Source organism: Cryptomeria japonica, chromosome 8 (genome assembly GCF_030272615.1).
Source record: "Cryptomeria japonica chromosome 8, Sugi_1.0, whole genome shotgun sequence".
NCBI lineage: Eukaryota > Viridiplantae > Streptophyta > Pinopsida > Cupressales > Cupressaceae > Cryptomeria > Cryptomeria japonica.
The window spans coordinates 528815747-528829826 of NC_081412.1; the positions used below are offsets into that span (position 1 = coordinate 528815747).

The following is a 14080-nucleotide window of genomic DNA, read 5'->3' on the forward strand; positions in this document are numbered from 1 at the left end:
AATCGTGCCGGCCAGAATAAAAGGAGCAGAAACAAACCTTATTGAAGTGACTAAAGCAAGGAAAACGAGCATCCGCTTGCCAAATGTTATTCAGTGATCTTACAGACAAAATTATTGAAGGAATAAAGCTTGAAGCATGTAACATTGACAAATAACTAAAAAATAAGTACCACGTCTAGAATAATAAAGAAGTGGAAAAATATAGCCACTTTCCATATTTTGGTATCATCCGCTTAGAGTGGTAAGGGAATTGGCAGCTTTTGGTAGAGCCTGCCATAGGGAAGGCGGTGGTGATTCACCCCAAATTCTCCTCCATTCAAACAGAGCCACACCACACATAATTATTGAATCACGTTTGATCTTCCAAGCATTTGAAACGTGGTCGGTTAGACAAATGAGAAATGAACACAGAATTCAGAACAGCCTATAAATTGCAGCTTACACTTCTCACAAGGCATGTCATGCACAAGTCTACTAAAATTCGAAACTTGTGACTCTGTTTCTCTTCTACCAACTTGGGGATTTTGAGTTTAGGAGAGTGAGTTTCAAACTTTAAGAATGGGTGAGAGGCTAATGCAAGTGCAACTGAGGACCTTCTGTATGGCTGACGTGGATGATTTCTATGAATGGGCAAGTGATGAAGAAGTTACACGCTTTATGACATGGGAGCCGTTCAAATCGAAGCAACAGGCAAGAGAGTATGTTGCAAACGTGGTGATTCCTCGCCCTTGGTTTAAGGCCATTTGCATCCAAGGAAGTAATAAGGCCATTGGCCACATTATGCTTAAGCAAGGCAGTGGAATGAACAGTTGCAGAGCAGAGATGGGGTATGCCATCTCTAGGAAGTACTGGAAAATGGGTGTCACCACTCAAGCTGTCATCACTGCTCTCAAAATTGAATCGAAGGAGTTGCAAGGAATAACGAGGATTGTAGCTCTGGTTCTCCCAGAGAATGTGGCCTCGGCAAGAGTACTGGAGAAGGCAGGGTTTATCAAGGAGGGACTGCTACGTAACTATGTGTATCTTAAGGGGAACCTCAGGGACTGCTTACTCTTTAGCTTTGTGGTTCCCTCGGCTACGCATTGATTTGTTTTTCGTACACCATAAGCTATTTAAAGCTTTGTCGCTGTCTCACCTGCTAAATGATTTCATTTCATACTTGCATAGCCTCATGCAAGTGTATTCTATGTCGTTATGTACGCTCTTACCATGCTAATTAGGTTCAGTGGACTACTCAATGTTCTAGGGAAATAAATCATGGTAAAAGGGATGATAAATTATTGTAATGTAGTTTTCCGTTTTAAGTCGAAGGAAGTCTATTATCATTCCAATGTCGACTATATTATATACATATAAGTTGGTAAAGGATTTGTTATGTTTATTTTTTAAAATTAATTTAGAAAAATTTAAGATCTTGGGTAATGTAATTTTCAGTTTAAAATTGAAGGTTTAAGTAGAAAATCACCAAAGTCCAGACTACTTTTATTAAACCATAATTATATTTACTTCAATCTATATCTATTCTAACATAAGTCATAGAATTCTTCAACCTAATTTGTCAGGAGTTCTTTGTAAGATGTAGGGGTCTAAATTATAATTATTGGCATTTACAATGATAAAATCATTATCAAAATGATGAAGCACTTTACGTCTATTAAATGATAGATGATGCAGCTTTTCATTGACTAGGCCACTCTCATGGCACCATTGCTAGTTCTTAATGGAAATTTTATCAACCACGTTAATTTCTCAAGTCAAACATCTGCATTGTGTCTCACTATCCTTATGACTAATCCTATTAGATTTTACTTTATTTTATTTTTTTCACACAACACATCAATAATACAATCATTGATACCAATTTAGAAGTCACGATTAATGAAAAAACCAAATCATTGACAAAAAATCTTAAGACTACTAACTTGACCTTGTCTTACCGCATTATTTGTCTTGAACGAAATAATGTGTATTTAATGTTGCTTTCCTCATTCGGTTTGATCCGTTTTTTAGCCATGCACCTTTTTCTTTATATTTCACCTTTTCTATCCCAATGAATCTGTAGGTTGAACCTGCATATTGGTTCAAGGTTCAAAGTTCAACTGGCGCCTTTATGTGGGTCACAACTTTGTTATGTTGTTAAGAGAGTGAGCGTGAATGTGTTAAGTCGGTATTGAACTTGAACTTTTGAACTATCCCTATAGCGGTTCAAGGTTCAAAAGTCAAAGTCTTCCTTTATGTTTGTTAAAAGTCTTCGCTCGTTCCCAATATTGTGTTGAGCCGCAAGATGGAAGTTCTTTTGCTTTCTCCAGATTGAACTTGAACCATTGAACTTCTTGTTAAATGGTTCAAAGTTCAAAATTTCATTTCAAACTGGCCCCGAGGACATTAATAACATAAAAGGTGGCACGGCAAAAGGAATATTCTAGGCATATTATATTTTAAAATTCTAATTATGGAAATAAATCATGAAAACTCAGGCCGTTTGTGTGGAGTTGATATGTAATAAAGAAAGTTGTCAGGATCCCATCAAATCATGCGTTATCTCACACGTTCAGATGAATTATCATGAGGCGTGCGTAGGTATTGCTCACTTTTTCTGCGTCTTCACATTTGAATTCTCAAATTGTGAAAGTGGTAGTTATTGTTGTTGGAGAAGTGAAGGATGCCAAAGGTAATTTCAACTCCATACTTTCGAGGGTTTCACAGATTTGATGACCTAGTAACAGGTGAGTTTTGATAATTTCTCCTCCATTGTGTTACTAGCTCAGAAAGTCAGTGTAGAATTTTTTTTTGTTTTGGAGTAGAATTTTGTTATTTCTAGGAACTATTTGATGACTGTAAAAGCGGCCATTATGAGGCTGACTCTTCCAAAACCTAGTCGCACATCATGCTTACTCAGTTCACTTCCAGAATTGGGTGACACTTCTTTGGCCCAAGTTGACTTAGGATATTTTTTTAGAAATAGATAGAAAACCTGAGGGTAACTCGATAATGGAAAGAATAGTTAGAAGTAGCTGATTGAAGTTGTTGCTTTCCCAACTATTGCTCCTTGTCCAGGATTGGTCATAGCATGTATGAACAGGTATGATGCCAGTAGTAGGTGCATAAGGACCAGTTGTGGTGAATTGTTAGTAGAAATTAACAGAGAAATGGTGATGGCCACAATTGGAATCCCTCATAAAGAGTCGTATGAAGATTGATCTATTGGTACCTCATACACATTTTCTTTGAGAAGAAAAGCACATATAAAAGCATCATTGCAAGGAATTGGCTTCTAAAGGTTCGGAAAGGGGGGTCCCAGTTACCCAAACCTCTTACAAGTGAGCATTTCATAATGGAGGTATGGGATATTGGCATATTGTTAAACAAACTCAAAGTGAATTCACACACTTTCTATTAGGAAGACTCGATGTATTTTTATATCCAAGTATTGTTAGCTAGTGAGAAATATCTAGAGTAGGCATAGGTTATTGCTGAAAGGCTTCATGAGGGTTTGAGTAATTTTGTTGGAATGTCCATTTTTTACATGTCCTCATATTTATTTTATATATTGGCTTGTACCAGAGAGTGGCAAGGGTTTCATCATGAGCCTTGGGTGGATGGCATGAAGGTTTATGATTATTACCCACACCTGCAACAATAGAGATATGTAGAAAATGTTACAAGATGGAATGATGTTTTTGGAGGAAGACTTGTCTTTGAGTTGCAGGGAGACACAAATAAAAGAATGTTAGCCGAGGCCATGGAGCTGGTTAGTATACATGGAAGCTATTTTATCCAATTTCCCAGATTTACTTACATTAGAGTGGGGGGTTTGAAGGTGAACCATTCAAATTGCCTAGGTATGCCTTTGATAGTTATGTTCTTATTGAAGTTTGCAGAGAGCTAGCCCGCATTGATAAAAGGTTAGGGACGAAGAGTAAATCCGGAGTTTCCTTCCTCATTGAACTTGGATATTATAGTTGTAAGTCCGTTTGTGATGCCTTGAACCTAGAATTAGAGTTTAAGAAAATGAATTTACAGCTCTACATTGCCAAATGTAAGTTTGATAGCAGCGGCTATGTTGCATAACATCTAAATGTTGATGACAATTTCTTCCATAAACCTCAATTAGAAGACTACTGGGAAAATTTTTGTGATGAATTTGAAGTGACAAGGAGATTGTGGTCAAGGTTCACTCTATAGCAGATTGTTACAATGAGGTTGTCCATTAATATGGCAGGAATTCAAGAAGAGGAGGGGGAAGATGTATTGGATCCTAAATTCAATGAAAGGGTTCAAGGGCAACCCATCCTTGAATTTGACTGGGATAGGACAGAAGAAGAAAGTATCCAAGCCAAGTCCTTCAATGTCATAAGGAGAATGGAGAAGTGGTTAAGGGACCGCAAATTTAGAAAGGAGTTGATTATTACTCCTAAAGAATTAACAGTTGGTCTACTTCATGCCACAACATAGATTCCTACTTCCTCCTCTAATGTAATTGTTGATGTTGCAGGTGTCAGATGGATAAAATTTGGAGAGGTTCAAACCAAAAGTTCAAAGAAATCCCCATTGAGTTCTTCAGCGGTTTGAGTCACCCGTTCAAGGAGTAGAAAGAAAAATAGGGAACTTGTGGCAAACCAGATTGTTGTAGACCTATATCCAAGCGCAGAAACCCAGGTGACCATGGATGAACAAGTGTTGAATAATCCTTCAGTGCAGGATGTGGATGCAGAGAAAGAACCTAAAGAAAATCCAAATATGATGAGCACCATGATTGTTGTCGATCCACTTGATGATCAGACACCTCCGCCCAAAGAAACTTTGAGTACTTCTCGATGGCTTGGAGCTTCAATTGGAAAGAAACGCAGTGTAGTTCCTATTACCATTCCCATGGAGGATATGGTTAGTAAGTACCTTGGGAAAATATCCAAACCTAAAACGCTTAAAATAGAGACAATGATGGAGGTTGATAATGAAATAGGCCACTGTGTAGCAAAAGTAGCTAGGCGTATCTCAGATAAAGACCCAGAAAAAGCCATTGAAAAGGATTTTATTGTTGAGAAAATTGACTTGGGAGTTGCTTCAAGAGCTGTGGATGCCAAACATTTAGAATCCTCCACTAAAAGAATGATATCTAGAACTAGGAAAGATGAGAAGGACAAATGGGAATTGAAACAAGTTGTTACCCAGATGGGAGAATATATCAATGCCATACATCACCTGAGTCCTCAGCCTCTGACACAGATGACATTGTCTTATGACCCTAAATCACCAGTAAATCAAAAGCTATTGGATCAGGTCCAAAGAAGCCACATGATAGCTGAGGTTTTTGATGAGTGGCTTGACTCCATAGTGCAGCAAGGCACATACTACATTGCTAGCCTAATCAAGGTGTATGATAATTCTATAACTATGAGTAAAGAGCTAGAGTTGGAAGCCATAGCATGGGACAAAGAAAGAAAGAAATGGGTAGCAGTCTTAGCACAGATGAATGATGTACATAAATTTAGGGTTATGAAATTTCTCGCTTAGAAGCCTGAGGATAACTTAGATGACAATGTATTGTATGTATCAGGAAAAAATGTTTAATGGACAAACTTAATCATTAAATAGGGTCACGAAGAATCCATCAAGTTATTAAAAGGATTAAAAGAGCTTATTTATATGATGCAAAAATATTTAAAATGCATCGATATACAGCTCCTGAAGGAGGATGGATAGACGATTGAACTAGTAGCAGATATGGTCAAAAAATTTAAAGAGAGGGTGCATCTTGTTAAAGAAACAAAGTCTCTAAATATGGATGACTTCTTCAAGGTGACAAGGGAAGAATCAATGTTAGTAGTTTGCTTTGATCACTTGGAAGTGCATAAAATTAAGGTCATGCAAGTAAACATGGATAAAGAAGTCTGGAAGCAACACATTCTACATATTGTACTCCTGCACTATTAGGTCATCCTCAATTTCTCAACGACACATTTGGAGTGGTGAAATGTATGTGGTACTACGATAAAATAGGATAAATCAACAACTTCCTCTACCACCTTGAAGTCTTGATCGGTTTATGGACAAGCTATCATTCTATATGTGGCTCTTGGTCATTTAAGTTCTATCCAGTTTTAAGAAAACAGTTTCTTTTAACTCTAGGTTATAGTTTAAGAACTTGGGGTTATTCTCAAAAACTATGAGCCTGGAGGCTATATATGTAATTAAGCAAGCTTTATTGAGGGTCTGAAAAACTTTGATTTGAATTGGTAGACTTAGTTTTCTTTTGAATTTTCAGTGTAGACATTTTATATATGAATGAAATGATATATTTTGCACGACCTTCAAATCTGTGCATTTGAATGATAGATCAAATCTTTGTTGGGATGTATGCTTGTGTGCAGAATATTTTACTTCATTATCAGCTTATTATAAGTCTGTGAATTCATTGATTAAGAAAATTAGTGTTATATTGTCGTTTAAATTAATTTGATCCCCCTTGTCCTTTGAGGCATGAGCGAGTATCAATCAACATTTATGATACATTGAGTATACTTGGTGAGATAAGTATTACATTAAATTGAAATGTTCAAAGTTTAAGTTCGTGAGATTTACATTTATGAATAATTATCTTGTATCATTCTTATTGTGTTGACAAATGAATGTGAAAGCCTTTCTCGCTTTCTGGTAAAAAGTGTGTTTCTGTGTGAGTAATTTGCATGAGAATTCATTGGATATCATATGAGGAGCTGCACTCTTATGTAGAGGGTAAACTGATACTCGGTTCACCCAGCTATTGGTTTCTTTTGCTTTTCGTCAAGGGTATGCATGAGTCATCATTAAAAATATTAAAGGAAGGCAAATCTATTAACCAACACCTTGGAACCAACTAATCCTTCCCGAGTCAAAATTAATCTCAATGATACACTTCACACTAACCCAAGCAAAGCTAAAAAAAATTATTTCAAAAGATATTCCCCTAGTCAACCAAAATTTCACATTCATTGAAATTTACTTCCAAAACAACTACTAATCTTTTGAAATTTGGAAGACTGTATTTTTTAAGAAAAAGACAATATTGACTAATTGTGATACAATCTAACTCAAAAAGTGTAATATCAACCCCATGAAGAAAACTACTTCACAAAATTCAAAACTAAGTGAGATTCTAAACCTTATATCTCGTCTAATTCACAAGGTAGCAAATAGGAAAAAAACAACTAGCTAGAGGCAACATATGTAGAAATAAACATCGAAACTATACACATGACTACTTAGAGATCAATTACATAGGTAAAAAAAGAAGGCATATGAGCCTATTCCATTTGACATAGACACAAGACTCAAGTGATACTCGCAAGAGCATAGTGCAAATCGGGAGGAGAAGTGAGAATCATATTTAGGATGTGGGTAGTGATAGTCCCCTCATGGTAGCTCAAATGGAAACCTTAGCAACCCAACAAATAGAGAATCAATCATTATAACTTAAGAAAAAGGAGACCTCTTAACCAATCCAACACTAGAATAAGGCACTTTAGCCATTTCCATCATATAAACTATCAACAACAAAGCAAAACGTAAAAGCATATAGTCTCTCATGAAGGGAGAAAAAGGAAAAAGAAATTTTAAGATTCGACTAATGGAATGCACCTTATAGATGCTCTGAAGACACTTAGATCTTGCACTGAAAGTCGCTAAGATAATTGACTTAGTTTGAGAAAAATCCTCCAAAATAAACAATATTACTAAATCTTCCTCTTCATTATTCTAGGAAGATGACTTGGGTCCAATGACTCCTCACAACTATCCTTAATTGAAATGTAGGATCCCACACTAGATCTAGAAATCATTGTACTAGAAGAAACCAAAAACATTGTTTGCTCGGATAATACACATGAGAGATGGAACCTTCCTCTATAAGGACATGTCCAACAAATCATTTATAGAGACCAGCACAAGGGGAGAAAAAGGAAATAAAACCTTCCACATAGATAATTTGAATGTACTCAAATCTGTCCCTAAATGTCACATTGATAATGGACCTTGTCTAAGGGGAACCCACAAAAATAAACTAGCAGAAAAAAAATTTCCTCGTCATTTGAAAAACATGGCCAGGGTTCTAATGAATCCTCAAAGACATCACAAATGTTACCAAGGATGATAAAAAAGAGTGCACATCAAAGACAATATTCAATATACTGGAAATAACCATTGACACAACAATGAGATGAGTCATAGGGGAGAAGAGGGAACCCTCCTCTAAGGACTTTCCCTCTGTGGCATCTCCCTCACCATCTTCCTCATCTGAACAATTGTTGCCAGTACCTGATCCCTTTATACCATCATCACTAGGGGTTTTTTCCTTCACCATCAGATCTCCCTCCTAACCACCATCACTGAAAACTCAAAATCATAGATTAAGATGAAATACAATGTTAAACATATAATTGTATAAAATAATAATAAAAAATTTCCAAAATAAATACATGTTAATTTTAAATAATATTCTATTTAACATAATTTTTTTTAAGAAGAAATAGTTAGATATGAAAGTTGAGAAATGCACATAATAGACTGCTGAAAGATGTTGCATAGTTCCATATAGAGAATAAATTCTTAGGGTGGGAAGAGGAGGATGTGATAGATGTTTCCTCCACCACAAATAAGGGCATAGATTCTTGGCAATGCACAATAATTATTGAAAGATTATTTGGTAAAAACTCTACCCAGAAAGAGATTAGAAAACGGGTCAGTACAAACTAGAAAATGATGGTTATTAAGAACATTCTTCCCTAGAAAAAATTGTGGTGAAATTTGATTTCGAGAAAGATAGAGATCACATAACGGATGAGGACCCTATAAATTTTGTGAAGTATACGTCTATAGCTAGAAATGGGTGCAAAGCATTAATCAAGAAGAAATGTCACCAATAGAAGGATGGGTACGGTCACATTTATATATTGACCGCTATAATATTCGTGGTGTGTCTCTCTCAATCGAATTAAGGATACTTTACGCTAAAACCTAAGTGCAGATTTAGGTGATGGAGACTCAATCCTCCATATAAGAATAAAATTAACTGCAATTAAAATGATTCGACATTTAAAATCTACTTAATTACAACTAGGAGGAGTGGTAAAAAGTAGTAGAAATTGAGGAGATGAAATTCTTCTAAGATGTGGTAGTTTGAAGGTTTTTGAATCCCTCTCTCCACATCCCTCCAAGAAGCAATAGAAGCAGAAAAATGTGCACGAGGATTGGATGTCATTGCCCACGGTGGGAAAAGAAATTAACAAATTCGCAATCCCCTTTCTCATGCAAGACAAACAAAAGTCAAATTTAATTGAAGTTGATAATGATCTGGATTTGGTAGGTTTAGAGCCTTCACCTCTAGGGAAGACCTTACTTCCACTCATGAATGCCATGGAAAAATCGGCTGACTCAACGACGAAGATCACTAGATTGCATAGTGGGATCGATGGTATTCCCAACAATTCTAGATGATATTATGTCTATTGAAAATGATGGATATGACATTGATGCATTTGCAATAGTGGACCTAAGATGCATACCATATTTTGCATCCAAAAAATTTGATTTAGGCAACCAGAAGGAAAAAATGAAAAGATGAAAGATACACAAGAAAAACTGAGATAAGATGGAAATCGAGAAAGGGCTTCCAAATATCAAGGAATACATGTTGATATGTAAGGAATGAAACTACTTCCTTAGCAGGGAATATTATCACCTGGAATGTAAGGGGTTTAAACACCCCTAACACATGATACATTCAAAAGTACCAGATAGAAAATTTGAATGCAGATCTGTTAGTTATTCAAGAGAAAAAAAAAAGGTGAGATTAATGGATTTAAAGGTTCCTTGATTCACGAACTATATGGGAGGAATACAAGGAGGCTATTGGAAAGTAGGAGGAATGGGTCTCCTATGAAGATCTAACAATGTATGATTGATATGATTAAGGATGAATCAAACTGAATGTCGTGTACGTTTCAAAGCAGAGGAATGAGTCTTAAAAAATTTCTTTGCAGCATTTATGGCCCAACCCAAAATCAAGAAAAACCCAAATTATTGGAGACTTTAGAAATCAAATTACTAAACTCCATCACCTTCTGAGGGATTTCAGTGAAATAAAAAATCTTTAATCAAAGAGTAGCATAGTACGAAAAGATCCTACATCAATGACTTGTGAATTTCAAAGATTTATCAATTTCGCAAAATGAGAAGAAAGTATAGACCAAAAAAAGAGTACACATGCCATGAAAATGGGGAGAAGGTTTCATAAATATTAGGTTTGTTCATATACTCCCGAGAATGGAACAAAAGACCCAATCAAGGATCTTTCCATTTCTTGGATTACATGAGTTCCTAGTTGAGGTATCCATATGTGAGGATTCTGGCCTATACAAAATTTTATTTATGTTTGAAAATATGGGGGTTTGAAGAATAAACCTCGTGGATTTAAGAGAATAATGGTGGAACTCAATAAGAATATATGTCTTCATTTGCAAGCTCATATTTTTTAGGACTAGAATCATCAATCTTTGAAAAATGTATTTTAAGGAAAACAAATGATTAAAAAGAGCTAAAATAATTAAATTAATAATAGTATGAGATTATAATGTTATAAATTGTAATTCTTTATAATTTCACATTCTATTTTGGGCCCTTGCTTTAGTGTGCTCTCTCTCAGTTCATTTCAAGCTCTTTTTGGCTATATCACATCTAAACTATTGTGATATGCCAATCTCATGACTAGGTCTTATGTCTTGGGACCTTGAACTTTCTAACTATATTTCTTTTGTCACTTTCTAGGTGGAACATGGCACTTAAGGCAATAGTCCTAGTAGACTAGGGAGCCCAATTCCATTGTACATGCAAAAGGGGCCCAAAATGAAGCGTAGGAGTGTTAGTTCCCACCATTTTAAGTGATTATTTTAAGTGATGCTTTCAAAAGATATTGTTTACCTACATTATTGTTTTTAGTCCGAGACAATAAAAATCTTCTTTCAGTTTATTAAATTTTGGAAGACATAGATCAGGAAATGGAGAAAAATAATTAAATTTTGGAAGACATAGATCAGGAAATGGAGAAAAATGATATGATGTACATTTATGTGTCCTAAAGTGATGATTTGAGAAGATATAGTATACCCATGCTACCATGAAGAACCTCTTTCCAAGAAGCCAAGTCCCTTTAGAAACATTTAAGGAGCAAATTCCAAATAGAGTTATCAACAATGCCTTGAGTGAGAGGAATACCTAAAAAGGATTAGGGGAGAAATTATACCTTGTATTTGAGAGTGTTTCCAATCCTAATCTATATTCTCATAGAGACATTAAGAAATAAATTAAACTTTTATAGAAGTTAATACATTGTATTGAGTCTTTCAAAAAACCATGAGAATTATCTATCATTCCTTGGACTCAGATATGGATGTTTCTCCCATAATGATAGAATCATCTACAAATTACTATTGCAATACCATGGTAGAGAAAGAGGAAGGTTTGAAACCATTCAATTTTCCCTTGAGAATGCTATACTCAATATTTATACTTATAACTTCTCCAAGAATAAATAATAAGGAGATAATGGACCTCTTTGTCTTATACCACAGAGGAATTTGAAAACACTAGAGGGATACAATTGAACAACATAGAGAAAGAGTGAGATAACACATATATTTCAATAAATTTTAGAAACTTACCTTTGAAGCACTTTTGTGCTATATTTTCTATGAGACTTTTCCATATGCTTTGAAGATGTCTCTAAGTTTATTTCCATAGATTCTTTTGTACTTTTATTAATGGTGTGGAGGGTCTTATGGACTAGTAGGATAGCATTAGTAATTTGTCTACCTAGAACAAAACCTTTATGATTGCTATGGGTTATCTTCTCAAGAACCAATTTCATTTATTCTACCAGTAGCTTCAAGAATGACATGTCAAGCCTCACATTATCTAATAACTTAGAAATTCTATTCCTTTCCTTCCATCTATGAAAATATTGATGAATGAACTTAGTATGATAGTTACCCTCCCTAACCCACTAAATCTTGCCTCTTTGTTTCTAAGTAGTTTCATCTTTCTCCACTGGATGATGAAGTTCACCAAGCATAATCTTTTCACTCTTACCATGATTTTTAGGTTAAGTGGATTGTTCAGTGTTGTAGGAAAATAAATCATTGTAAGAGGGATGATAAATTATTGTAATCTTATTTTCAGTTTTAAGTTGAAGGAAGCCTATTTATTCCAAAATATATTATACGGGTAGGTTTGTAAGGATTAAATGTGTTTATTTAAAAAGCTTAATTTAAACAAAATGATGTCTTGGAAATGATTAATGATGTAATGCTATATTATTTGAAAAAAAAATAAATTATATTGTATGAAAGCTAATAATATTAATGTTTGTAAAATTATGTTTTAATATAAATATTGATAATTAAAAATTATATAATTGATAATGAAAATTCAAGACCTCATTAAAATAGTGGTAGATGGTGTAAATGATAAAGGGAATAAATTCGTAGCATTGCTTAATCAAAATTTATAAATCTTTATCACTCCTTTTCCTTTCCATTCTACCAAAATTTGTAAATATTTTTTAGCATTCTATTTTTTTAAAGAAGTACACAAAATTTGTAAATATTTTTTAGCATTCTATTTTTTTAAAGAAGTACACAAAAAGATGTAACTTTATGAATAATTATATATATTTAAATCACTAAAGATGGATATGGGGTGCTATTTTATGAGGAAACAATTATGTGAAACGATTGATCAAACTGGTCGATCCATATATTCTTGGGTAGCGATTCACACAAACCCATCTCTCATGAACACGAATTATGTACTCAATAATACTTGCATGTAGGTGAGGTTAGACTTTATATTGCATAACATAGGATGGTAGTTAATAAGTAATAAAAAATAAATTAAATTAATATCTTTAATTTAATTATTAGTTTCTATTTAAATGTTAGTTGTTAGTTATTTGTTGGGTAGTTATATTTTACATGGCTTTATAAAGTCATGGAAATGTAATAGCTTATTTATTTTGTTGAATGAAGATTTGATATTTTCCTCAATTATCTAATTGGTGATCCTCATAAGGGTGAAGCATTGAGACTTCCTACAAGCCTACCCATCCCAATGATAGTTTGACTCAAGTGCACTTAATTGTGGCGTTTCCCCCAAGATTAATCCCACTTATCTTGCTTCTCTATTTGTGAAGTATTTAGCATGTATTGTCCCTTACCAACCATTTATAGTAGTGCCTCTTTAGTTTATTTATTGGCAATTAGGGAATATTTTTTTGTACTATATCAAATTTTGTTGTTTATGAAGATTCAATTATGTATTTTATAAATCATACTAGATAACTCATATTTAGAGAGTAGTGGTTCACATTAATCCATCAAAGCCATAGTGCAATAAAATAAACATTGTAAACTAAACTATAAAAACCAAAAATATTTGAAAATATTGTCTTTACCCTTAGATCTATAAATAATTGAGTTTATGTTTATTTTCCTAATTTTTGTAGTTGTAACATGAGATCTAAACAAAAATATCTTATTTATATCTAAAACCATATCCATATTTCCAAATATTACATCTATTTCGATGTAACTTTTCTTGAAAGTGAATTGTTATGGAAAAAATACGGTTTAAACTTTTTGAAATTTCTTATAATTATTTACAAATTTTGGTAGAATGGAAAGGAAACGGAGTTGTAAAGGTTTATAAATTTTGATTAGGTAGTGCTACTAATTTATTCCTTTTTATCATTTACACCATCGACCATTATAACATTAGAATCAATCAGGTCTTGAATTTTCATTATCAATTATATAATTTTTTATTATCAATATATCTATTAAAATATAATTTTACAAACATTAATATTATTACCTTTCGTACAATATAATATATTTTTATTCCAAATAAGATCACATTACAATTATATATAACAATTAATCATTTCTGAAACCTCATTTTGAAAAAAAACAAATTAAGGTTTTAAATAAACACATTTCCTCCATTACAAACTTATTGGTGTATAATATATTAGACATTGGAATAATAGACT

General features: G+C 33.9%; 1 protein-coding gene across 1 annotated transcript; it reads left to right on the forward strand.

Annotated features, from left to right (window-relative positions):
- The first annotated feature begins 558 nt into the window (after positions 1-558).
- LOC131055394 (uncharacterized) lies at positions 559-1086 on the forward strand. Its single transcript, XM_057989851.2, has one exon. It carries the CDS (start codon positions 559-561, stop codon positions 1084-1086), a length of 528 nt encoding a protein of 175 aa, XP_057845834.2.
- Positions 1087-14080: the final 12994 nt, after the last annotated feature.

Coding starts and splice junctions, on each gene's coding strand:
- LOC131055394 (XM_057989851.2), top strand. CDS start 559: ATGGGTGAGAGGCTAATGCAAGTGCAACTGAGGACCTTCTGTATGGCT.